The following is a 27,905-nucleotide window of genomic DNA, read 5'->3' on the forward strand; positions in this document are numbered from 1 at the left end:
TTTCACTCAGCAGTACTAGCCTCTGGGCCATCTGCTTTTTGTGAAAGTTAACATGTATAAAATTATATTGCAGGTTATAATGTCGTTGTAAAGATTCCCCCAGGAGCAACAAACATTGATATTCTTCAGCACAGCTATTCTGGAAAACCAGAAGATGACAATTACCTGGGTAAACATTTTTAGTTCAATGGCAGCCAGTATGTGCAGTTTCATGGAGGTCTGTGGTTGTAAATTCTTGGAAGGCAAGAAGAGCCCCTTGAATAAACATGCAATTTCGACTCAGACTAAGCCAAGTCATCTGACTCCATATATGTGTTCTCTTTTTGAATTACATACCATATCATGTTTTAAAGATACTGAATTAAATTCTGGAAGACAAATTAAGCTTTTTTCCCCATGAGGGTGTTTTAAATAACCAAGGGTTATATTCAGTTAAAGTTGTGTGTGTATTTAGAATAAAGTTCTCTAGTTATAAACCTCATTGGGGTTAAATGTTTTTAAAAAAGTGAAGTCGCTCAGTTGTGTTCGACTCTTTGTGACCGCATGGACTGTAGCCTACCACACTCCTCTGTCCATGGGATTTTCCAGGCAAGAGTACTGGAGTGGGTTGCCATTGCTTCTGCAGAGGATCTTCCCAACCCAGGGATCGAACCTGCGTCTCCCACATTGTAGGCAGATTCTTTACCATCTGAGCCACCAGGGAAGGGAAATGTTTTTAAAATTTTTTTCTTAAATATCTTTACCATGTAGTACAAGTCTTTAAATACAGTTTTTATTGTGATTGTATTTTTATTGCTCTTGTGTGACAGAAAGAGAACTATAGTTTCATATTTTTAGATGTTAATGAACATAGTCCTAATATATTCTCTTTTAGCTATTTCTAGAATATACATTCCAGTTGGAAATTGACTTTAAAGTATTTCACTTAGGCCCAGAGATGAAAAGAATGCTTTACAAATCTTTTGTTTCTGTCTGATAAATACCTTAATATTGACTTACATGTAATTCACTAAGCTGGCGATATAAAGCTGATAATGCAAAAACACCTGCCTCACATTAATGAAATGTGAAATATTGGCTCAAGTAATCAATGCTTTGAATTGATTGGGAATCTGAATCAATAATGAACAGCCCATTTCAGAAATTATATTTGGCTTTATAGAGTCAATTGTAGAAAGAACAACTGCTGAATGGATGCAGATTTTCCTTCCAGGGTGGTGAAAAAGTTTCGAAAACTAGTAGAGGTTGCACGACATTGTGAATGTACTACATGCCATCAAGTTGTTCAACTTAAAATGGTTAATTCTGGTTTCGTTAATTTCATCTCTATAAAAAAAAATTCCTAAAGAAAATCAAACGTAAATGTTTTAACTGTTTACATTTAGTAGCACTTCTTTTTCTTTTGCACATACATAGATATATGCCATATATATCATTTGGCATAGACATTTGCCATACGTATTATAGATAATTTATTATGTCTCTCTTAGGATCCAAATGTAGATATTTGGTTCTGCTCAAGTTTAAAGATTAGAAATGTTCACTACTAAAATATCAGTATACTTTGTAAAAGAACTACTAATGGAAATATCAAAATCTAAATAGGGGAGCAAAATATATGAGTGGAGTCTTTAGAAAGGACTTGTAATTTGCTTTGGTAACTAAAAATAATGAAAGGTATAGAGTTTTTCTCAGTAAAGTTTTGTTTATTTCCCTTAATTTTAGTGTAACAGGCAGTCCTTTAAACAGGTCTGTCCACTTCTGATAATGTGCAAATTTACAGAGTGATCTTCATTTTGTTGGTTCTTCACTGAATTCAGTGTAGTGTATAAAGACAATCACAATAGTCCACACAGACACAGAATCACCAAGCATATTTGATAGTATTCCCTTCAGCATTGGTTTAAGGCGTGTAGTATTTGTTAAGTTTAGTCATGGTAACTTGTGTGCTTTGGGTAGGGTTTCCTGGAAGACCAAATAAGTGTTTTCCAAAAAGATTATTCCACTGAGAAGTATAGAAAATCAGCAAAGATGTATTTAATTAACATGGGGGTTTTATTAGTGTAAAGTTTAAAATATTAGACACCCTCTCGAAAATTTAAACTAACAGCACAGTGCTTTACAATTTATACATTAAAAAAAAAACAGTTTCCAAATTTTATTCTAATTAAAAGCCTGTGAGTTGGGAATTTTTATTATTCCTATTATGCAATTAAAAAGCAAGTAGTTTATCCAAGATCACATAGTAATTAATTGGAACAATTTGAATTTAAATCAACCGTACCAAGTCCTGTGGTCTTTTTACGACCACAACACTGTGGACACCATGCATTTTTGTATTTACAAAAGTAACAAATTATGAATACATACTCTGTTCCATACTCATATACACATGTAAATATTAGTGTATAGATAGGCACACATATACTTATTTGATATGCTGATGTTAATACCTGTCCATGGGAAAGTGCAAGAATCACCAGGGGCAAGAACAGAGGGGGCAGTGGGAGGGTTCTGAAAAAGTAGCCACTCACACAGGCGTGACCAATGATGAGTGCCTCCCATGAAAAAGATCCAGATGTTTACAGAGGGAGGAGTGGACAGGCATGGACTTTTAAAATATTGACCCTAGGATGTTGAAGCTTTATACTTGTTTTCCAAGGTAAACAGAACACTACAGCAGCCTGGCTGCCCTTTCTTTCCTCCCCGTGGATGACCAGGATTGATTTAGCTGATCTGTCTGCATGACTTCTCTCTGTTTTTCCACTTCCTGTATGTCTCTCCTGGTGCTGCATGCTTTGTGGAAGATGACCTTCTCAGAAAGAAAAATTATAGAGTGAATGTATTTTCATGGGTTTGGCTGATACGCTGAAGTTTCGCTGCTTATGGGTTAGATACCACTTTATAGTAAAATAAAGTTTATTTCCTCTGTATTAATTTATATTTATATTCTCTAACTGCAGAAGAAAAGAATGTGAATTGTAAATGTTAAAACTGTTTCTGGACCGTTGACTGGTTTTGCTGTTTCATGAGCACTATCCTTTTACAGCATTATCGGACACTCAAGGGAATTTTCTTTTGAATGGGAATTTTGTTGTAAGTATGTCCAAAAGGGAAATCAACGTACAAGGAGCTATTTTTGAATACAGTGGTTCAAACAACTCAATTGAAAGGATTAATAGTACTGATCGACTGGAAGAAGAACTTGTTTTGCAGGTAAATTCTTAGTAGTTGTTACTAAGACAATTTTAATCATATTAGTAAAATATGATGCTTAAGTAAATGATTTGTATTTATTATTAAACATAAAGTGATATCTTTTAAGAATATATCTTTTATGAATTGATTGTGTGCCCCTTTGTATTTTTATTGAGGTTTTGTGTGTGGGTAATCTATACAACCCTGATGTACGTTATTCCTTCAATATCCCCGTGGAAGAGAAGAGTGATCTATTCACATGGGACCCATATGGACCATGGCAAGACTGTACAAAAATGTGTCAAGGTACACTAGAATTAAATAAAAGGGACATAAGTTCAGCTGTGGCATGCTGGTATAATTTGGGGTGCTCTTGAGTCTGGCTGCCTGTGGAACCCACATACTTATACCACATAGACTTACAAAGGTTTCCTGTCTTTGTTCTCTGTCTGCTTTTCTCCGCACTCATTCTGGGCTTCTTATGCTTAACAGCCTCCCTTATCTCAGCCCTTTTCAACGTTTTGCATCACAGCTCCTTTCCTACCATGTCCTTAATCTCTTTCTCGCAGTTAAGAAAGGTTCGCTTACCGTCACACTGTTTTCTAGTGAAATGCTCACCTTCTTGTCCTTTTTCTTCCATCCACTTTCCCAGACACCCATCTCCTTCTTTTAGCGTTGTGAGGTCAACATTCTCCCATCCTATTATTTCCCTTCTCTGACCACAGGGAAATGTGTTTGTACTGATGGATGAATAACTGAAAGGAGCGCAGGGGGAGATGAAAAAGCCGTGACGTTATAGTAGAAAAGCAAGTGAAGAGACTGGTGTCTTTGGGCAGTCTATAATTGAATACCTGGTTGTGTGATGCTACCTTTGTTTGAATCAGTAAATGTTTATCGACAGACTATTGTTTTGGATTAATAGGACCCTGATTTTGCATTCAAGTTTTAAAGTCTAGTGGATGAAACACAAGAAGTAAATTTTCTTAATTTTAAATGGTAAAAGCCATGTCACAAGTATGCATCGAGGAGACCCCAGGAGAGATGGAATGAGCAGTTTGAGGTGAAATGGGAAGATAGAAATAGGTGTAGAGTGGAAAAGTAGTTCCCAGGGGCATTAGAGACAAGGTCTGGAAATTAGGAGAGCAGTGAGTCAGAGGAGAAACAGCTCCGAACAGTACAGAAATGAGCTGAAGAAGGTAGGTGGCCAGAGGCAGTAATCACAGAAGATGGGAACTTGAAGGGCATGTTAACAAACTGACCTCAAGGTACCAAAGGAATGGTGGTATCCCATCCCAGAAAAAGGCACAGACTTGGTCCTGTGGTACTAGAACAGCAGTGCCCGGATGCTGGTGTGGAAACAGGCATTCCTGTTTGAACAGTGTCTCCGGGGAGGGAGACTGAAGCAGATGATGCCAGGCTGACTGGTGCAAACACTGCAAGTAGGAACAAAGCTTTGGTAACACACAAGACAGAGGAATTCATGTCGGCAAAAAGAACCTGGTTGTGCTTATAGAAGAGCATAGAGAAGTGGTTTGGGCATCTGGGACCAGTATTCCAACATAACTGGGTAAAACTGGTCTGTGGCAGTAGATATGGGGAGCTAGAAGAAATCTAAATAAATAGTTGAATGAAGGAACATTCTAAAATATGGGGGACACACCAAATAAACACATAGCAAGATGCAAAATGAAAGGCTGCAGAAGGCATCTTGAGATAGTTTGAGAGTCTGAACCAGGAAAGATCTCCTTCCTACAGAAGGAAAGGAGCCATTAATTCAATTGCCACAAAGTATATACTATGATTATAGTTCCTTTTGTATGTGTGTAGCTTTTGGGTTTCTCTAAAGTGAAGTTTCTTTAGATTTGTTTACTTGTTTCCCTGTGCACTGAAAATGATCAGGCTCCAAACATTTTGTGAATGCTATAAATTTTGTGTTAATATTTTGGAGCTCTATATTCAGTGTATTGGTTTCAGCTTTCCTTTCCTTTTTCTTATCTGTTGCTCCCTTGGCCCTCTCCTCTCCTGCTCTCACTTGGCCATGTTGCTTTTCAGGCCTGTTACACGGCTGTCATCATGTGCTTTCCCTTCTTTATCATCCTGTGAGGTCTCTTTAACTTTCTTCTGTGTTGGATTCCCTGTGTCCCAAATTCTGTGAATTCCTCTTTTTATTTCTTCCACTGAGGATAACATAGCTGTCGGACATTTCCTGAGAAAGCAAGGCAGTTTTTAGAGACCTTTCCTGTCTGAAAATGGCATTATTCTGTTCTCACCCTTGATTGATAGCTTGGCTTATATAAAATTCTGAGATAGATTATTTTCCTTTAGAATGCTGAAAATCTTGTTTTCCAATTTCCAGGGCTTGGATATGATACTTCCTGGTATAGAAATTTTGTGTCTCCCCTCCTAAATTCCGGGAGTGAGAAATGTCAGGACACTGTGTGTTGGGTTGGCTTTTCCTTTCATCTATTTCCCTGGTAATTAGGATGCCTTCCAAACTGGAAACACAGATTCTTTGATCTGAGAAGTTTTATGTATGATATCTTTGATAATTTCTCCACATTAAATTTTCTCTTCTATCTTTGTAAAATTTATATTGTCTGGATATACAGCCTCCTGGTCTGATCTCTTATCTCGTAATTTCCTCTCCAAATGTATATTTTTTCCTTAGTGTTTCTTATCAACAGCTTGCTTTTGTTTCATGGATGCAATACCTGTGTCTGTGAGAGTATTAATTATAGTCTTGGAACTTTCTTCTTCTCCCTGACATATTTATTTCCTTTTAATTCTGTTTCTGCTTATTTAGGTCTCTTTTGTGTGAGTTGTCTTTCCTATATTGCCTACTGATCCTTTGATGTTTATTCATATTTAAGACTAAAATGCTAATTGAAAGTCCTGTGTGGGTTAAATAAGTCTTCTTATAGTTCTTTACTTTGTCTTTGGGGGAAAGGCTCAAATGTTGCTGTCACTTAATCTTTCTTCTTGAGCTAAAGAGTTTTCCAAGAAAGGAATTCTCCCATCTTCTGATGGCCAGTGAGGGGACTGGAGAAACTGTAAAAATTGGCTTGGAGCCAGAGGGAAATGGAGGGTGAGCCCAGTGGGCCTGAATCTCATCATATCAGTATGGAGACTTTTACTGAGTCCCTCTCTTTTCAGTACAGCGCTTCCCCAGCTTCCCTCAGCTGCTGTGTCTGTGCCCCCAAGTTCGTGTGCTCTGGAGCTATGCTATCCAGTATCCGGTTTGGTAGTTACTAGCCACATGTGGCTAGCCCATTGAAATATGGTACGTGTGAAGTGCACAATGAATTCTGAAGGCTTAGGATGAAAAAAGAATGTGAAATATATCATCAATAGTGTTTCTGTTGACCTCATGTGGAAATGATCCTATTTGGGTATTTGTATCTTTTTACTTTTTCATGTCACTACAAGACCATGTAAAATCACATGTGGTTCACATTGTTTTTTTTAGATAGCGCTACTGTTGACTCTTAGGTGGAAGTCTGACTGTTCTTCATGAATACTTTTCAATCACGTCTCCATTTTTTCAGGCCTATGCCTCACACATTCACCTCTTCAGGGGAACCTGGTGTTTTTGATTCCTGGGCTTTGCTTGGATTCTGTGGCATGAATGGTTTGTTTCTTACTTTCTTCCTCCACAGGCTCAGGTTTCAGCTTCCTTGGCTCTGTTAAAATAGTAATTTCCATCTTCTTTTCATAGTTAAATTTTCCTTTTCCTGCCTACTGTTCCCTCTTTTATTCTTTTTGTTCTTTCAGGTTTTTGCCTTTTCAAAATTCTTTATAATTATTTCAGATGGTATGCATGCAGAGATAAACATGCATGTTCATGTTTCGCCAACTGGAAGATTACAGTTGAACTTGGAGAAAACAGAAATTTGATCATGCCACTGACAGCTTGAACTTTTTCCTATCTCTTCATTGTGGAAAGTGCAAAGTTCAATCTACTCTGGCCTCTCTGACTTCTCTAAGTTTCCTTCATTGTGGTTATGCACCATATAAACAACTGCTAAATCTCAATGACTTAGAACAACAAACATTTATTTCTCGCTCATACTGTGTGGTGGCTGCTAATTGGTTCTGACTCTTCTTCAGCTTGTTATTTGCATCCATGTCATTCTCAAACAAATTAATAGACTTTATTTTTTTAGAGGGGTTTTAGGTTTGGGTTCAATCCCTGGGTTGGGAAAGTCCCCTGGAGAAGGGAACAGCTACCCACTCCAGTATTCTTGCCTGGAGAATTCCATGGACAGAGGAGCCTGGCAGGCTGTGGTCCATGGGGTCACAAATAGTCAGACACCACTAAGCGACTTTCACTTTCACACTAGGTGTATAGAAAGTTGAGCAAAAACTACAAGAAAGTCTTATATTCCCTTTTCTTCTACAACCCCTCCCCAGTTCCCCTATTATTACCATCTTGCATTCATGTGGCATGTTTATTCCAGTTGGTCCATTACTATCAACTGAAGTCTGACCAGGCTGCCTTTTCATTCAGGATTCCAGGCTTGAATGATCAGCCCCATCTGGAGAAGGCTGTTTTAGAAACAGAGAGATAAGAGTTGGCAGAAGCAGGAAAAGACTTTGAGAGCTTCTGCTTGGAACTGGAATAGTCATATTCCCTTTCAGGTGGTTGGCACAAACCTGCTGTCAATGGGCAGGGAGGTCTGCTCCTCCTCCGGGAAGTTATAGAAATGTTGTAGCAAGTAGAGATGTATAATTTTGTTGCAGTGAAAAGGCAAGCAAATAATGGGGAGCAGTAGTATACTATATCATATCAGCATGGACCCTGCCCACTCAGTTCTCCACTAGCAACCCTTCCATCCAGCTGTAATAAATTTCTTCTTATTTCACACACTTGCCCCACCTTCCTTACATCTCCTTACTCAGCAAACTCCTCAGTGTTTCAGGATTCAGCTCGCTTATTGTAGAAAGTGATTCCTGACTAGTTTAATATGCTAGCCTATTTGTATGCTATGTTGGAATTGTTTTTGCTTTCTTAGCTGCATCCTTCAAGCTTTTAGCAGAAGTAAATTATTATGGAACATCTCCTTATGTGAGTTTTCCTTTTAATTTTTATTTTTCATTTGATTTTGGCCAAGGTCTTCATAGAAGAAAAATTACTTGTGTACGTAAGAGTGATCATATGGTCGTGTCTGATCAAAGCTGTGACCACATACCACTTCCATTGCTGGTGACTGAAAGGTGCAATACAGACTGTGAACTAAGGTAAGAAAAAAAGAAATAACGTATAATGTAACCAGATAAAAATCAATAAGTGAGATAAGATGTAAAGAATCTACTGCACTGCCTGGTATAAGGTGGACATGTAATTAATGTCTGTCCTTTCCCATTCCCTTAAAAAAACTTTAGACCCACTAATTTATTGTGAAACTCAGCAATTGGTTTGAGTTTTTTATTCATAGTATTTGCTGAATTTCAGTATAGAGACCTCAATATTTTGTGTAAGAAATGGAAACAAATTTGTCTGTAAAGTAAATACAGGAAAACTCTTAATCTGAAAACCTATGGTTTAAAGCTCTGAAACAATATATTTAAGCATGATCCTCTAATTCCCACTGAACTCATGTACCAATAAACTTTTAAAGTTTGAGGATTAGAGAATCAATAGATTGATTTGTCTATCTTATCAGCATTGTGTCCATTGTTAAGTAATGAGATCCTAGATCATGGTAGGCAAGTTTTTTCTTCTAAAATTCTTGTCATTTGTTTTCTTGTGGTGGGTCTTACAGTGATGCTAAGAGCAATAACCCCATCTAGCAGGCGACAGTCAACATTCAGAGATGGCCAGAATCTCCGTTACTCAGCAAGGATGAGAATTTTTATGTACTTATGGTGGTGTTTGGAGACATATGGTGCAAGGCTCGTGGTAGAATGGCATGTACAAGTTGCATCTGCTGCCTTGCAGTAGAGTGAAGTGCAACGAAATCCTTGAGCTGCTGTTCAGATGGAAAGAAGCTCCATGAATTCTCTTCTTTGCTGTACTGCTGCGCTCATACTGTCTGAGAGATTGCTTGAGTGTAATTGGGATAATTTGGCTAACGCTGGCAGATTTTACTTGTGGAAAAAAAATGTTCTCTCTGAAAGCATGTCTAAAAGTAGATTATATGAGTTAATGAGAAAATGTGATATGCTTTATAAAGACGAGTTTACCAACTTTTAAAGGCTTTTGATGTAGTCATGTTCCCAGATGTTCTCTGATCCTCAAATAAAGATGTTGCATAGGGAGACACCACCTGATTATAGGTCAGATATATTTGGTTATAGTTTTAAATCTGCTACTTAGTAACCTTAATCTCAATCTTAATCTCAACCAGTTGTTTTCAAAAGTCTAGGGAGAGGCTTGGGATTCCTAGGAAGAGAACTCAAATGTCCCTGGGGTTCCTCTAGGGTGAGGCTTGTGGTTCCTCGAAATGCCTGGGTGTAGTGCTGGTTCCCTACCTCCAGCTTTTATGGATTTGGAGTAAATGTTAAATTTTATTTAGAGTAAAGTAAAATTTCTGACAGAAGCCAAGCATATATACCATTTGAATGCACGGCACCACTGAGCTTCATTTTCTCATCTATATGATGAAAGTTTGGACTCTATGATCTCTAAGAAGTTTTCATCACTAAATCCATGATATATCAAATATATTTATTGTGGCTTGTCCATAAATTCTAACATAATTTTTAAAATTGAATAATATGTGTGAATTTTTCTGAATCCATGTTTTAAATTGTGTTCATCAGCACACCTTCTAAGCATAATAACATCATTTTTATAGGTGGCACATCATTGGCAAAAGTGAATGTTCAGCCCTTTGCGGTCAAGGATACAAGTCACTGGACGTCCATTGTATGAAGTATTCCATTCATAACGGACAGACTGTTCCAGTAGTTGACCACTACTGCAGTGACCAACTTAAGCCTCCAACCCGAGAACCCTGCCATGGTGATTGTGTCTTAACAAGGTGGCATTATTTAGAATGGTCTCAGGTACAAAGAAAAAAGTATAGCTTAAGAAAAGTTGCTCTTTTATTTTACATCTAATTAAATATTTGTCACTTCAGAGAAGCGTTTTGTTAAACTTTTTATTTTGTGTCCATTTTTCACCACTTTTCTTTGTTTAATCAGTGTTCCAGAAGTTGTGGAGGAGGGGAGAGGTCTCGAGACTCTTACTGTATAAATAACTTTGGCCACCGTCTTGCTGACAGAGAATGCCAGGAACTTCCCCGAGTGACAGTAGAGAATTGCAATGAATTTTCCTGTCCCAGTTGGGCCACTAGTGAGTGGAGTGAGGTAACATTAAACACTTGAGGCTTAGAATTATTATAACATTGTACAGGAGATCTTTGTAATGGAAGGCTATGTAATCCAAAAAAATATTTCAATTTGCTTTATCATTTGGTAAATAACTGTATTATCAAGGTAGTAAAATTTAAAAATGGCTGGTCATTAAGCTATTTACAGTATCTGGCCCAAAATGACATAATTGGTGTTTAATCTATAACCATTTTCATAGTGGGCTTTCCTGGGGGCTTCCCTGGTGGCTCAGATGGTAAAGAATCCTCCTGCAATGTGGGAGACCTGGGTTCAGTCCCTGGGTTGGGAAGATCCCCTGGAGAAGGGCATGGTAACCCACTCCATTATGCTTGCCTAGAGAATCCCCATGGACAGAGAAACCTGGCAGGCTACAGTCCATGGGGTCACAAAGAGTCAGACACGACTGAGTGACTAAGTACATTTTCATGGTGTGCACAGTAGGCTGAGATACATACTTGTTCTCAGGTCAGTTTTGTACCTTTATTTCTGGAACAAATAGATGTTGTGCTGGGATTTGGGCAGCAGAAATTTGGGGTGGCTGATTTTACCCCATGAAGATCTCTGGTTTTTCTGAGGCGTGGAGGGAAAATGTCCTTAAGGATGGTCTTTAACTGTATTTGAATATACAAATTGATCATTGCATTTTTGGGGGTATTTGTGTTGATTAATACTGAAAGTAATGGTCAGTTGGATTTTTCCAGTGTCTGGTTACCTGTGGAAAAGGAACAAACCAGCGGCAGGTGTGGTGTCAACTGAATGAAGATCACTTGAGTGACGGCTTCTGTGACCCAAGCACCAAGCCTGAGTCTCAGAGACCCTGTGAGCTTCATGCGTGTACTTCCTGGCAAGTAGGACCTTGGGGTTCTGTGAGTATATGACAGTATATGGATTTCTGCTCCAATCCATCATTACAGAATAGCACAGAATTATAGTATATTCAGTCTTTTAGTGGCTGCATCTAATTTTGGGTTGGCTCTTGGAGAAAGATTTCTGAAATGTAAACTGTACCTGTATAGTTTTTTTAGTACTGCTAATTTTTCTGTGGAAAATATTCTAGCTTTGACTTTTAACTCACTTTTGTTAGCTACAATACTACAAATTTCTGTATTCAGTATCCTGCCATAAACCATAATAGAAAAGAATATGAAAAAGAATATATATATGAATAACTGATTCGCTTTGCTATGTGCCAGAAATTAACATAGCATTGTTAATCAACTGTACCAAAGTAAACAATTTATGCTTTCATCCGGAGAAGGCAATGGCACCCCACTCCAGTACTCTTGCCTGGAAAATCCCGTGGACGGAGGAGCCAGTAGGCTGCTGTCCATGGGGTCGCTCAGAGTCGGACAGGACTGAGCTACTTCACTTTCACTTTTCACCTTCATGCATTGGAGAAGGAAATGGCAACCCACTCCAGTATTCTTGCCTGGAGAATCCCAGGGACAGGGGAGCTTAGTGGGCTGCCGTCTATGGGGTCGCGCATAGTTGGACACAACTGAAGCAACTTAGCAGTAGCAGCAGTATGCTTTCATCAACTTTATGTAAACTATTCATTTTCATCATTGGTGCCTAAATTATTCTTTCTCCTGTATTTAGAGTAGGCCTTGTTGGGAAGTTTTGCCAAACAGGTGGCTAGGAGGTAATCTGATGGATGAGTTGTGGGCAGCTTAGTATTCTGTGCAGATTGCCACACTTGCCAGGAAAACTGCTCTCATCTGCCCTTTAACTCTTTCCTGTTCTTTTCTTTCTTTATCTCTTCAAAATTTACTTAGTATATTGTGACATGCATACACCAGGTCAATTTTGAAAAGTATTTAGTTTGCCTAAACTGTATTGACTCTGCCACCAAAATATGAAGCTTCTATTGGTAGTTTTACATGACATCTTTTTAAAGATACAATAATAATTGCCATTTCAATTTCACTATTTTCAGTTCAGTTCAGTTCAGTTGCTCAGTCATATCCAACACTTTGCAACCCCATGGACCACAGCACACCAGGCCTCCCTGTCCATCACCAACTCCTGGAGTTTATCCAAGCTCGTGTCCATTGAGTTGGTGATGCCATCCAACCATCTCATCCTCTGTCGTTCCCTTTTCCTCCTGCCCTCAATCTTTCTCAGCATCAGGGTCTTTTCAGATGAGTCAGCTCTTCACATCAGGTGGCTGAAGTATTAGAGTTTCAGCTTCAGCATCAGTCCTTCCAATGAACACTGATTTCCTTTAGGATGGACTGGTTGGATCTCCTTGCAGTCCAAGGGACTCTCAAGAGTCTTCTCCAACACCACAGTTCAAAAGCATCAATTCTGTGCTCAGCTTTCTTTATAGTCCAACTCTCACATCCATACATGACTACTGGAAAAGCCATAGCTTTGACTAGACTGACCTTTGTTGGCAAAACAATGTCTCTGCTTTTTAATATGCTGTCTAGGTTGGTCATAACTTTCCTTCTAAGGAGTAAGCATCTTTTAATTTCATGGCTGCAGTCACCATCTACAGTGATTTTGGAGCCCCCCAAAATAAAGTCTGTCATTATTTCCACTGTTTCCGCATCTATTTGCCATGAAGTGATGGGACCAGATGCCATGATCTTAGTTTTCTGAATGCTGAATTTTAAGCCAACTTTTTCACTCTCCTCTTTCACTTTCATCAAGAGGCTTTTTAGTTCCTCTTCACTTTCTGCCATAAGGGTGGTGTCATCTGCATATCTGAGGTTATTGATATTTCTCCCAGCAATCTTGATTCCAGCTTGTGTTTCTTCCAGTCCAGCTTTTCTCATGATGTACTCTGCATAGAAGTTAAATAAGCAGGGTGACAATATACAGCCTTGATATACTCCTTTTCCTATTCGAAACCAGTTTGTTGTCCAGTTCTAACTGTTACTACTTCCTGACCTGCATACAGATTTCTCAAGAAGCAGGTCAGGTGGTCTGGTATTCCTGTCTCTTTCAGAATTTCCCATAGTTTATTGTGATCCACACAGTCAAAGGCTTTGGCATAGTTAATAAAGCAGAAATAGATGTTTTTCTGGAACTCTCTTGCTTTTTCGATGATCCAGCAGATGTTGGCAATTTGATCTCTGGTTCCTCTGCCTTTTCTAAAACCAGCTTGAACATCTGGAAGTTCACGGTTCATGTATTGCTGAAGCCTGGCTTGGAGAATTTTGAGCATTACTTTACTAGCATGTGAGATGAGTGCAATTGTGTGGTAGTTTGAGCATTCTTTGGCATTGCCTATTTTATTAGTATCTATATAAATTTGAATAAAGATGTATGTTGATTAAATTTCCTCATTTTAAGTCTAGAATCTGGAATAAAGGACTAATAAAAATATCTACTGAAAATAGATTCTTAACTGTGTACATGTTAAGAAAATTAAGTTTATGTAATGTCTGAGCAATGGTGTTTCGTATCTGCTTATATTCTTCCAGTGCACAGCCACGTGTGGACAGGGGTACCAGATGCGTGCTGTGAAATGTGTCAACGAGCTATTTAGTGCAGTGCTAGATGACAGACTGTGCCATGGAGCTAGTCGCCCAAGTGAAAGGCAGGTAAACGACACCTCTCCATGGATTATAAACCAAAATGTTTGATACAGGAAGATTATTGATGTGTTAAAATTATTTCCATATGTATTTTTCCACTTAAACGTATATGCCTTAAAAATGTATGTGGGCATCAGAGAGTTTATTGTTCTTGGTTTTGCCAGCTTTATTGATGGATTTATTTTTACTCTTTATCTTATATTGGATCATTCATTTAACTTATGTTTCCATCCTTTGAACAACAGAAGGATGATGCATTATTATGAGTATAATGAACTTCTCAAGTGTGGCTTAAGGTAGTGATCTGTGTTCATTCAGAAGGTTTCAGCTTAGTGATATTTTTCAAAGACTATTACTCTTTTCTTTTTAAATCACTGGGCAGAATGATCCAAACTTTAACCTTCAGAGTCATACTATCCACTTCTAGCCCTTGATAGTACTTTGTACTTTTGGAAAATAAAAACCTTTACATCGCTTATTTGTAGTTTACTATGCAGCTGTTCTTGACTTACATAATTGAAAGAAGAAATGAAGTATAGGATTTAGTATCAATCATAGTGTTTAATTCATTAATGTTTCATGAGGTCCATTTTTCTTTCAAACAGGATTGTATTGTTATACCTTGCCCAGTTATCCCTAAAATTGGGGCCACTTCCTTGCCAGCTGTTCCCATGAGAAAGATAACACAATGGCGATATGGTTCTTGGACCCCAGTAAGTGAATTTCTTTAAGAGAGACAGTATTTCTACTATGGAGGCTTTCAGTTGCTCCAGATTTGCCAAATTAATATATACATTCATTCTCAGGTATTTTGATGGAGATGATGTTAGAAGAGCATAGGGTTTCAGATCAGATCAGATCAGTTGCTCAGTTGTGTCCGACTCTTTGCAACCCCATGAATCGCAGCACGCCAGGCCTCCCTGTCCATCACCAACTCCCGGAGTTCACTCAGACTCATGTCCATCGAGTCGGTGATGCCATCCAGCCATCTCATCCTCTGTGGTCCCCTTCTCCTCCTGCCCCCAATCCCTCCCAGCATCAGAGTCTTTTCCAATGAGTCAACTCTTCGCATGAGGTGGCCAAAGTACTGGAGTTTCAGCTTGAGCATCATTCCTTCCAAAGAAATCCCAGGGCTGATCTCCTTCAGAATGGACTGGTTGGATCTCCTTGCAGTCCAAGGGACTCTCAAGAGTCTTCTCCAACACTTCAGTTCAAAAGCATCAATTCTTTGGCTCTCAGCCTTCTTCACAGTCCCACTCTCACATCCATACATGACCACAAGAAAAACCATAGCCTTGACTAGATAGACCTTTGTTGGCAAAGTAATGTCTCTGCTTTTGAATATGCTATCTAGGTTGGTCATAACTTTCCTTCCAAGGAGTAAGCGTCTTTTAATTTCATGGCTGCAGTCACCATCTGTAGTGATTTTGGAGCCCAGAAAAATAAAGTCTGACACTGTTTCCACTGTTTCCCCATCTATTTCCCATGAAGTGATGGGAATTAGGTAATTTAATAACTAAATCCTGTTCTGTCTTTCAAGAGCTCTGTTTCTGTGGGCAAGAATTTAAGTTTTCTAGATCTGTTTTTTAATCCTACCAAATAAGGATAATATTTATGTCATAGGTTGTTATGAGAAGCAGATGTGATATTAGACTTTTATTAGATTTGGAATATATACTTGCTTTAGTCTTATATGAAAGATATATTTTTAAGTTTCATATATTCTCTGAATATTTTAATTATGAGATCCTATCTTCTCTATTACCTAGGTCTTTCAAAGTTGTCTTAAATGTTATCTTAAGATTCTCTTATCTATAATCTTTTCTTTAATTTTGACAAATAGCTAATCACTATTCTGAAAAGTTGAGTGTTTTGTTTTATTATCACAAGCATCTGATTTGTGAAGTTTATTTTTTAAACTCATTGAAATATTCACTGCCCTGTCTCTGACTCAGAAATGATTCCAGGTGATAATATTTATAAATTCAGTTTTTTCAAAAATCTTGAGGTTTAGAAATTTGAACAACAGCCAAGTGTAAGGGCTGTAGGAGTGTCCTGTATAATGCTTTGGTATTATTCAATTTTTCAGTGCTCTGTGTCTTGTGGAAGAGGAAATCAAGCCCGCTATGTAAGTTGTCGTGATGCTCATGATGGAATAGCAGATGAATCATTTTGTGCCCACTTACCCCGACCAGCTGAAATAGCTGTCTGTTTTAGCCCTTGTGGAGAGTGGCAAACAGGGAATTGGTCACCTGTAAGTACTTTTTTGCAAAAAAAGTGAAATGAGAAATTTAAATATAATATTTGAACTTTGAGGTAATGCAGTGTATTGGCTAAATTTGTGATCAGTGTTCAGCTTCCTGTGGCCGTGGAAAAATGACTCGCCAAGTTTTATGCATCAACTATCATCAGCCAGTTAATGAGAATTACTGTGACCCCGAAGTCCGCCCTGTGATAGAACAAGAATGTAATCTGGCAGCCTGCCCTCCCACGTACAGCCACTTTCCGAGTTCCTCTGAGCAGCCAAGCCATTTTCCAGGCAGGAATTTTCCATTAACTCACAAACCAGAAGATAATCAAAATCAGGGGATCCATCCATCAATCAGAGAAAACCAGTGGAGAACAGGACCATGGGGATCAGTAAGCCCTCTTTATTAGTTATACTAATTCTGTAATTTTGTTATGTTATATGGCCTTTTAACAGAAATGTACATAATGACATCAGATGCTTTTACTGCTAATTATTTCTGAAGATCAGTAGTTTAAATCTTAAAAAGATTAAGCTATTTTTGATGCAGATTGCAAATCTCTTGAGTTCTAATTGAATTATACCCTAATGTGGTATTATGATTATAGAGGAATCCATTTGAAAAAAATCTTAGAGTCCATTATAGTAAAAATGAAATCTTTTAAGTGTTAAGATTACCAATGTCTATGAAGAAAAAAATCAAACCCAGAAACTACTATGATAACAGTGCAGTAAGCTGGTGTAAAACCATGATTACTTTGTACAAAAGGTACAATTGTGGTTTGTATTTTGTATGAGATTAATGATAGCAAGTAAAGAAAAACACTGTGAAAGCTGAGAAACTTAACATCATCTTTTGTTTTTTTTTTTTCCTTCTTAGTGAGACCTGAAAACTTGAATTCCTTTTTACTTAATGCCTAGGACAAGGGTGAATTTTTTATGGCAAACTTTAAAGATTTACCTTCCTATCAATAAATTTTAATGAAACCCCTAGTAATACCCAGGTTTTTTGGACAGATATTCTTTCTTCAAATTATGATTCCAAAGGGAGGGTAATTTGGCGAGCTTGAAGTTGAGTCAAAGAACTGTTTTTCTTTTATTTTGGTGTTTTATAATGTACTTTTGTGACATGGAGTCTCAGTCTGTGTGTTCCTGTGTTCCATCCTTTCCAGTGCTCTAGCAGTTGTGCTGCAGGTGTTCAACGTCGAGTTGTGGTCTGCCAGGATGAAAATGGACAAAGTGCCAGTTACTGTGATTCAGCGTCCAAACCCCCAGAGTCAAAGCACTGTGATTCGGGACCTTGTCCACAGTGGATCTATGGAAGCTGGGGAGAAGTAAGTCCTACTGTCTCCTAAACTTGTGGAAATTATGACAGCCCCTAAGACCGAAAGTTAAGCACTTCATACTCTTCCTGTTGAATAATCTTACTTCACTACACTAGACAGATTTTTTAAAAATTGAGTCACTAAAACTATAATCTTTTAATAAACATTGTATCATGGTATAAATCACTCATTTATGATAGGAAATATATGCTCCAGATTTTTGATAGAATGCTATGTGCTAGCCAGTAGGTGACTTCCTAATACCTCTCTACGGAGAAGACAATGGCAACCCACTCCAGTACTCTTGCATGGAAAATCCCATGGATGGAGAAGCCTAGTGGGCTGCAGTCCATGGGATCGCTAAGAGTCCGACACGACTGAGCGACTTCACTTTGACTTTTCACTTTTCATGCATTGGAGAAGGAAATGGCAACCCACTCCAGTGTTCCTGCCTGGAGAATCCCAGAGACGGGGTAGCCTGGTGGGCTGCTGTCTATGGGGTCACACAGAGTCAGACACGACTGAAGCGACTTAGCAGCAGCAGCAGCAATACCTCTCTAAAACTAGTACATTATTGTCTTAATTTCTTAGAAAATTAATTGATATAAAGACAGAAAAATAGAGTGATATGTAGGCCATGTTAATATCCTATTATGGAACCATTCATTTGATGAATCTAAAATGAATAGCTATCAATTATTGAGCACTTTCTTCATGTCCTGACCTTCTTTTAGGCACTGGGATATGAGGATAATTTTTAAAATGGTTGTAATGAATACTAATTACACCTGTATTATGCATGAGAAAGAAGAAAGACTTACATTGGCTTTGGATAAATAAAACAAGCCACCTAATTTAGTCAAATATTTGTGTTTAATGATTTTTTTAAATTAATTTATTTTTGATTGCACTGGGTTTCTGTTGCTGCGCTCAGGCTTTCCTTAGTTGCAGCAAACTGGGATTCCTCTTTATTGCAGTGCTCGGACTTCTCATTGCAGTGGCTTCTCTTGTTGCAGAGCACAGGCTCTAGGCGCATGGGCTTCAGTAGTTGGCAATGCGCGAGCTCAGTAGTTGTGTCGCACAGGCTTAGTTGCTCTGCGGTATGTGGAGTCTTCCCGAACCAGGGATCAAACCCCTGTCCCCTGTATCGGCAGGAGGTTCCTATCCACTGCACCACCAGGGAAGTCCCCTGTTTAATGATTTTCAGTACCTGTTTTCTCTCCATAGGGAATTTGGAAATCGTTGTTTAAAGATACACTTCTGATCAGGTGCTAATAAATATAAAGTATGTCTTTAAAATATATTTTTACAATTTTCCAAAATGAAAGTAACTTTTTCAGTTGTGAGTTAATTCTTGTGAAAATTCAAATAATTTGAAAAATTGTGAAAAGATATGAACTTTTAATATTTGGTACATTTCCTGCCAGACTTTAGTTCGGTGTGGGTTTCAGAAATAGGTTCATTAATTATACATGTTGCTTTGCCACCTGCTGTTCTCATGTAATAGATATATTCAACATCTTTCTATCTTTATAAATTTAGATTTCCCTTCATGGATACATGGCTATGTATCTTTTGATAGGATACCATATACAGGTAATAGGTAGTTATTACCTATTACAGTACTAATTTTCAAACTTTTGTCTTTTAAAATAAAAGGATGGAACTGAAACTTTGATTTTTGAAGAAATTAAGAGTTATGAAGAAAGGATAAACTTTAAGCTTTAGCAGTTCTGATTATGTACTCATCACTGAATCAACCAACATAATATTCTCTTTGAAGCCACATAGTTTTTCTCTTCCTTCTTATTTTTAGTGTACACAAACATGTGGAGGAGGAATAAAATCGAGATTTGTAATATGTCAGTTTCCCAATGGCCAACTGTCACAAGAGCAAAACTGTGAAATGTTGAACAAGCCACCTAGTGTGGTGCAGTGTCATATACGTGCTTGCCCTGATGATGTATCATGGCATCGGGGACCATGGAAATCGGTACGATAGCACTCTCATTTTTATCCTTCTGTTTTGTTTTATTCTGTCCCTTTTACTTTAATTTTCTCTCTTTATAAATGGTGATGCACACATTTTATCTTTCAATACTTTTTTAAAGCAGACCATTGGCCATCTTGGCTTGTGTCATTAAATTTGATAGTTTGAAAGAGAATTCATTCAAGTACTGTAATATATACATATATATATATATATAATAGTTTTACATGTATTTATTTTTTATAAGTGAATTTTGAACCATAGCACTAATCTAATGGAAGTGTTTTTCTCCAGTACCGTTTTGGCTTGCCACAAATTAATTGAAAATGTTGTACTATTTACATTTGTACGTAATGTTAACATTGTGCTTGTAACAATGGCAAGTTAAGGCTGTGTCTTGTTTGAGTGTATAACTGTTTGTGGCTTTTGTCTGTCAATGTCCAGTAACTGATCTAAAAGCAAATAACATTTTTATCATTGTTAAACTTTAATATTTTGTTTGGAAATGTGAAAATATTGTATTAAAAAAGAGAAATTTACTTACACAAAGTAAGTTAATTGTTTACAATTTGTTACATACATCATGAAAAAGTATGATTTATATAATAATTTATATGAATGTCCATATCTTCCACTGTGTGGAGTTACTGTATTTTGGGCTGTTTTAATTTTTTATTTTTTGAAGCCATAGATAAAAATTCATAAATAGTCATGAATGATTAATTTCTTCTAGTATTTTTCAACTACCCAGGCTTTGAAGAAAAATTAATATATAGATACATTGAAACTAGCATTTTGGTCAATTTTGATATTTTAAATCACAAACAACCAAGTATACTTCTTTCCAGTGATAAAATGATTGGAGCCTGTAATCTATTTATAATTAAGATTATAAAGTTAAACAGTTCTTTATTTGGAAAATAATTAACTCTGATTTTATACCCAAACCTGATGTATGCACGTGTTTTGCTTCACCCAGGTCAAAGTTTTACAGTGAAATGTAAACCTGTTTCAATTCATGCTATTTGAAGAATAGGTCAAGTTCTAGTTCACACTAAATTCATCTTTTTAGTCACTATGACTGATACAGAACAGCAGAGCATTTTAACTTTAAGGGAAGACCTTAAATTGCTGCATTAGAATTAGAGCCATAACTTTCTGGGAACTAACAAAAGCATTTTGCTATAAAGCATATGTCGGAGAAGGTTCACTGACCATGTGCTATATCCTAGGGACTACACTGTCATGATAATATAAAGACGTATTTGTTATCCTGTGGAGTTTACAATCTAATTGGAGAGATTTGAAGTCCTGTAACAAGTCACTATAGATTTTTTTTTGTTAGTCATTTTTGGTTGGAAATTCACTTTCTCTGTACTATATCTGTTACATTTTCTTTTGTTTTATTGGTTTAATTATAAGCCTCGTCATTAATAAGACTTAATCCATAGATTGCCTTCTTGGAATTTGCCTCAATTTGGACAGCAGACATAAAGGTTTTATTTTCTCTATTCATTCATGAATTCATTCATTCACAAAGCATTCAACATTTACTCATGGCTTCTGCTTTGTGCTCTATATTGAAGTTCCTAAAATAAGTGGTTTGAATCAGATCTTCTATATCAGGGATCAGCAAATTATCAAACCTGGCCCATTGTCTATTTTTATAAATAACTTTTATTGGAACACAGGCACGCACATTTTTTATGTATTATCTATGGCTGCTTTTGAGACTTTCTTAGACTCAATAGAGACTTTCTTTTACAATAGAGACCGACCCTCAAAGCCTGAGATATTTACTATTTTGTCTTTCTGGGGAAAGTTTGTTGATACCTGTTCTATTTAATAAACATCATAAAACTTTAAAAATTTGACATACCTAAATTTATAGCATATTGGAATTGCAAATATTCATTTGGAGTCAGTTTTAGATTTTTTGATCCTTTGTTTAATAGTTTCAAATATTTTAAGGTTTATCAATCTTTTCTACATGTTCACTATAGTATTTATATAATTTTGCCCCAGCTTTATTGAGAGATGTAGTCATATTGTGTAAGTTTAAAGTGTACAACCTCACAAAATTTTGATTGTGTTTGATTGCATCAAATGCTATATTCCAATAATTTGTATCATGATATTTTTTGGTATGTCATAAGTGAAAAACCCAAATGTTCACTAAAGACCCTTTGCAGAGATAACTTTGTCAACCTCACAAAAACAAGTGACCAAGAAAACAATAATTTCAAATTACAAAATAGTAAAACAGAAGTATATAATTCTTCATTGTTTATTACATGTCTATCCCACAAAGGAGTTCATTGATTAATTCAGGCTTTGCACTAGTAAAGAACTGTAAATTTTTTTATAAATTGAAGATAATTTAAAAATTACAATAATTTTATTTATTAACTTTTAATAAAGTAAATATATATCAGTAAAGTTTCAGGATTTCTTATTATATGAAGAATTTTAATCCTTAAATTAGCCTTTTATATTAAAAGGGTTTAAGGGATCTGAAGTTTTATTGTTAAAACCAGTTATAACCTTTTAATTTACCTCTTTCAGTGTTGCTACATATTAGCCAGATTTCAGAATACCTCTTATTAACATATCAGGTTAATATTCTTTCATGCATAACTTTAATTTCAGAATATCCTATTTACTAGGTTAGAAAAGTAAGAAAACGTGTATATATGTATATAAGTAAACATATATAAATGACATGAAATCTTAAACACTTTTCATTTTAAAGTAAAATTAAAGTACCAAGTGCTAAATAATTAAAATGTAGCTAGGAATGAAGTTGTAAATATACATGTAAATTTTCTGTGTGTTGGAAACTTTGTGTTGTAATAATCTATAAGCATGATTAAAGAAAGAAAGTAATCTTAACATATATCTGTTAATGACTACATTTTTGTGACTAGTCAATGTGAAATGATTGTATTTTAACCCTTGCTTATTAATGATGTGTTGCTGGCCTTGTGCTTTTCTTAATTCACATGTATGTTGTATTTTTATTCCTTGAACCAATATCTAAAATGTTTTAAGTCACTGAACCGATTCTGTATTGTAAAGAATGCCTTTTTTCTTTTGAGGGTTTTTTAAAATAACAAATTGTTAACTTTTCTTATTAAACATTTAATTGTTGAATAGTATATGTTTTCATAATTTTACTGAGTATGTATATAAGCTACTGTTATTTTTATGTAATCCTATTAGAAATTAACATTGTTTTTTTAAAAATAAGATTTATTGTTTAGCTATCACTTTTTAAATACTAGGAATTTTAATATTTATATACTATAAATAATGAATAAAAATTTATGGTGTGAACAAACTTACTTAGTAAATTAATAGATGTACTCATGCCCAGGATAGTCTTTAAAAGGTGAGTAAAATTTTTATTTTTCTTTGATAAAGTGAGGGGCACTACATGTAACATAGACTATTTTAGCAAATGCTCTTTAAATAAATTTATATTAATTTCTCTATATTTCCCCATAGGCCTCATTTAAGTAATTCATTTTTCTAGACTGTTTTCATTCTGTACATAAAATCAGTTCATATTTGGTAAGAAAATAATGTGCATTCCATTGTTTTCTGGAGTTGATGATCCAACAGAAGTAAAGAGAATAATTTTTTCATTTAAGATTGTTTTTTCTTCTAAAATTGAGAAAATATTTTTTAAAAAGATGAAAGCTTGGTACTTGAACCCTCTTGATCCTAGTGCTTTTCTCAAAGCATTTCTTTATAAAATAGTACCCTCCTGTAGCACTGTGTTAAAACATATATATGTATACGTGTGTGTGTGTGTGTATGACTAAATTTCTATTAAGATACAATGGAATGTGACAAATAAAAACACTTTCAGAAATGGGCATGGGGTAGCTGCACACACCTAGTAAATTTGCAGTTTGTCAATTTAACAGTTTTGTGTAACAAAAGAACATTGAGGGTCTGAGCAGAGGGGTTGGGCTCCCACTCAAGGTGGAATGCACTTGGAAAGGAACTTGCTCCTAAGTCCAGCAGCAGCCAGGGGAACAAGGTAATGTGTGGGGAAATGGTTTCAAGAAGCTGTCAATTCTTTGTAGAATGTTCAGTAAAAGTATAGTAATTGGTTATTTTCTTAAATTTGGAAAAGACACACATAAGTATAGCAAAGGGCTGGAAATCTACTTCATTACCAATTTATCATGGAAATCCACTGAAATAATATTTCTATTTGTTATATTGCCATACAGTTCTATGGTACATTCAGTAACTCCCCCAAATTCTAAGCATCCTCTACATGTTATAGGCATTGTGTTAGTCACTAGAAGTAAACTGGGCACAATCTCTGTGTATAAGGAATTTGCAGTTTAGTGGTGAATGTATGGCACCCCACTCCAGTACTCTTGCCTGGAAACTCCCATGGACGGAAGAGCCTGGTGGGCTGCAGTCCATGGGGTCGCTAAGAGTTGGGCACAACTGAGCGACTTCACTTTCACTTTTCACTTTCATGCATTGGAGAAGGCAATGGCAACCCACTCCAGTGTTCTTGCCTGGAGAATCCCAGGGATGGGGGAGCCTGGTGGGCTGCCGTCTATGGGGTCACACAGAGTCGGACATGACTGAGGCGACTTAGTAGTAGTAGTAGTAGTACTAAATAAACAGATGATCAGAAGCAGAATGGGATTCCTATCTCTTTTCAGTAACAACCTTGTGATTTATAATAGTGAAGACTCATAATATTAGGGGCTTAATAGACTATAATTATTCAAGAATTTGTAATGAGGATTGTACTTGACAGTTCAGTTCAGTCGCTCAGTCGTGTCCGACTCTTTGTGACCCCATGAATCGCAGCACACCAGGCCTCCCTGTCCATCACCAACTCCCAGAGTTCACTCAGACTCATGTCCATCGAGTCAGTGATGCCATCCAGCCATCTCATCCTCTGTCATCCCCTTCTCCTCCTGCCCCCAATCCCTCCCAGCATCAGAGTCTTTTCCAATGAGTCAACTCATCGCTTGAGGTGGCCAGAGTGCTGGAGTTTCAGCTTTAGCATCATTCCTTCCAAAGAAATCCCAGGGCTGATCTCCTTCAGAATGGACTGGTTGGATCTCCTTGCAGTCCAAGGGACTCTCAAGAGTCTTCTCCAACACCACAGTTCAAAAGCATCAATTCTTTGGCGCTTAGCTTTCTTCACAGTCCAACTCTCATATCCATACATGACCACAGGAAAAACCATAGCCTTGACTAGATGGACCTTTGTTGGCAAAGTAATGTCTCTGCTTTTGAATATGCTATCTAGGTTGGTCATAACTTTTCTTTCAAGGAGTAAGCGTCTTTTAATTTCTTGGCTGCAGTCACCATCTGCAGTGCCATAATTATTATTCCAACAATTCCTTCTAGAAAGCCTAAACTAGTATGATATATTCCATTACAACCTGGCAAGAGATGAGTGGTGTTGAGGTCTCTATGCTAGAAGAATACTTTAGTTTTTGTGTAATTGCAACATCTTTTTCTTTTTTTGTGTATGCATAGATTTCATGAGTCACCAAAAGGGAGGATGTGGACTGATTTATAGTTTGCCCTAGCTGTGATGCTTTGAAAACAGTTTTAGAGGCACAGATGGGCCTTGCAGGTTTGACATGTGCAATCTAGGCAAAACTGAAGGAGATGATCTAATGATGAGAATGTAGAAAAGACATTTGTATGTGTGTTTGGTTGAGTGACGTTAGAATGTAATTTGAAATAACTAAAAAGTTAACTTTATCATTATATTTATAGTTAACTAAAAGTTTATATAGTTTATAGTTAACTATAGTTTGTAGTTAACTAAAGTTAACTATTGGAGAAGGCAGTGGCCCCCCACTCCAGTACTCTTGCCTGGAAAATCCCATGGATGGCAGAGCCTGGTAGGCTGCAGTCCATGGGGTCACTAAGAGTTGGACATGACTGAGCGACTTTACTTTCACTTTTCCTTTCATGCATTGGAGAAGGAAATGGCAACCCACTCCAGTGTTCTTGCCTGGAGAGTCCCAGGGATGGGGGAGCCTGGTTGGCTTCCGTCTATGGGGCAGCACAGAGTCGGACATGACTGAAGCGACTTAGCAGCAGCAGCAGCAAAGTTAACTATATCATTAAATGGTGATATATGTATTTTTCTTAATATTAAAAAATAGACAATCATGTTTCTGTTGTAATTCTATTTTTCCAGACATAGTGCTTCAGAATATTTAGGATTCATGTTGATGTATGGCAAAACCAATACAATATCATAAAGTAAAATAAATAAATAAATAAAACACTTGTTACAAAAATATATATTAAAAAGAATCTCTGGAAATGGATTTTTAGATGTTTTAGAAGAACGTAGTCTCAGTATTCTACAATATCTATGTGCTATATAAAACTATACATATAAAATATATGGGCATTATAAATATTAGCATGTTTATTAGATACTCTGATTTTTTGTTATAATTTTGTATCAACATTTGGTAGCTTGAGAATAAGATTTAGTGCCTATATAATTGACAACAAAGTCAAACAATATTTTTAAAAGTCTATTTGACATTTCTACACAATTAATTTCTAAGTTTTTAATTATATGTATATTTCTCAGTAAAATAGTTTGATCATATACCCTTATATATTATTATATAATCTATACATTACAAGCATAAACTAACATATAAATGTAATTTATAGAATAGATACAAATAAGAATTTAAGAGGATAAGATGAATATTTAATATATTTTTAATATTGTGGATAACAACATTTTTCTCTATTTTTTCAATAGTGAGCTATTGTTATAGTCATCTCATTTTTAAAAGTGGTAGAATGTTTCATTATTTTCATTAGTTTGAAATCTTTGTTCAGCACAGGTAGAGTGGTTCAAAAATCTGTGTTATTCTAATATGTGATTTCAATAGCTTCCATAGCTGAAAAAATTACTTTGCAAAAGTGCATATCTCCATGTAGCATTACCACTGAATGTTCCTGTTATAAAGTAGTAATTCAGTTTAAATCCAATATTCTAGTTATTGAAAAAAATTTATTGAAATTTAACAAATTTCCATTTTCCATTCTGTCATTCACTTCTTGAAAAGTATTATACTAAAAGGAGTTATATCTTTGTATTTTAACAAATAGTGTTAAAACTGAGTGACACTTTGAAAGCTTTGGAAACAATTTAAACATATTAGAAAATTTTGCTCCAAAGTTTTAAATACAATGGAGAGTTTTTATAGTTGGTATATTTACGGTGAGTGAGTGAGTGAGTGAAGTCGCTCAGTCGTGTCCGACTGTTTGTGACCCCGTGGGCTGTAGCCCTCCAGGTTCCTCTGTCCATGGGATTCTCCAGGCAAGAATACTGCAGTGGGCTGCCATTTCCTTCTCCAGGGGATCTTCCCAACCCAGAGACTGAAGCCGGGTCTCCCGCATTGTGGGCAGATACTTTATCCTCTGAGCCACCAGGGAATCCCATAACACTAGAAATACATCCAAGCATTTCAAAATGTTCTCTCCTTAGGAGAAGGATTTTAAAGAAGCAGTTATTATTATCATTATTGTTTCTGCTGCACCAGGTCTTAGTTATGGCATGAAAACTCTTAGTTGAGGCATTTGGGCTCTAGTTCCCTGACCAAGGATTGAACCCAGATCCTCTGCGTTAGGAGTTCAGAGTCTTAACCACCAGACCACCAGGGCAGTCCCCCCAAAGCAGTGTTTTCCCATGCAGTGTTAAATGTCTCCTTTGCCTTAAAGAGAGATTAGGAGTCTATTTTGTTTAAGTGACAGGTATCACATTTTTATCGTTATCATAGAAAAAATTCAGCAAATTTTGAACAAGCCTCTTTTTGTAATAGAGTTAGTAATTACTTCATCTTCATGAGCCCACTTGGTACTTTGAATACAATGTGTAAAACTCTGGAGAAGGGCATGGCAACCCACTCCAGTATTCTTGCCTGGAGAATCCCATGGACAGAGGAGCCTGACAGGCTACAGTCCATGGAGTCACATAGACTACACATGGCTACACATAGTCACATACACTATGGCTACAGTCCATGGAGTTGGACATGACTGAAGTGATTTAGCACACTGGGCCTAAAACAGAGAAAAAAGCAGCAGCGGTGTGTCATGACACTCATCTCATTAGAGTGTTACAAATGTATAAATGTGTATAATTGTTCATCTTTCTAAATGGGTGTGTGTGACATGTGCTGAGTACACTGAAGGTGAGTTGCAAGTGATGCTCTCCCTGCCAGGATACC

At 36.7% G+C, this 27,905-nt stretch overlaps 1 protein-coding gene across 3 annotated transcripts in view; it reads left to right on the forward strand.

Annotated features, from left to right (window-relative positions):
• ADAMTS20 (ADAM metallopeptidase with thrombospondin type 1 motif 20) overlaps positions 1-27,905 on the forward strand; it is a 218,501-nt gene that overhangs the window by 103,562 nt on the left and 87,034 nt on the right. For 2 of the 3 annotated variants that reach the window (XM_061416399.1, XM_061416401.1), the window contains 13 exons: positions 74-169; positions 3,050-3,216; positions 3,375-3,504; positions 8,310-8,436; positions 9,996-10,206; positions 10,345-10,509; positions 11,235-11,399; positions 13,965-14,084; positions 14,684-14,791; positions 16,168-16,332; positions 16,428-16,718; positions 17,499-17,660; positions 19,468-19,644. In XM_061416399.1, coding sequence (XP_061272383.1) covers positions 74-169; positions 3,050-3,216; positions 3,375-3,504; positions 8,310-8,436; positions 9,996-10,206; positions 10,345-10,509; positions 11,235-11,399; positions 13,965-14,084; positions 14,684-14,791; positions 16,168-16,332; positions 16,428-16,718; positions 17,499-17,660; positions 19,468-19,644 — 2,084 coding nt within the window. The remainder of the gene's footprint in view (positions 1-73; positions 170-3,049; positions 3,217-3,374; positions 3,505-8,309; positions 8,437-9,995; positions 10,207-10,344; positions 10,510-11,234; positions 11,400-13,964; positions 14,085-14,683; positions 14,792-16,167; positions 16,333-16,427; positions 16,719-17,498; positions 17,661-19,467; positions 19,645-27,905) is intronic. The other variant, XM_061416400.1, reaches the window with a different exon arrangement.

Source organism: Bos javanicus, chromosome 5 (assembly GCF_032452875.1).
Source record: "Bos javanicus breed banteng chromosome 5, ARS-OSU_banteng_1.0, whole genome shotgun sequence".
Lineage (NCBI taxonomy): Eukaryota > Metazoa > Chordata > Mammalia > Artiodactyla > Bovidae > Bos > Bos javanicus.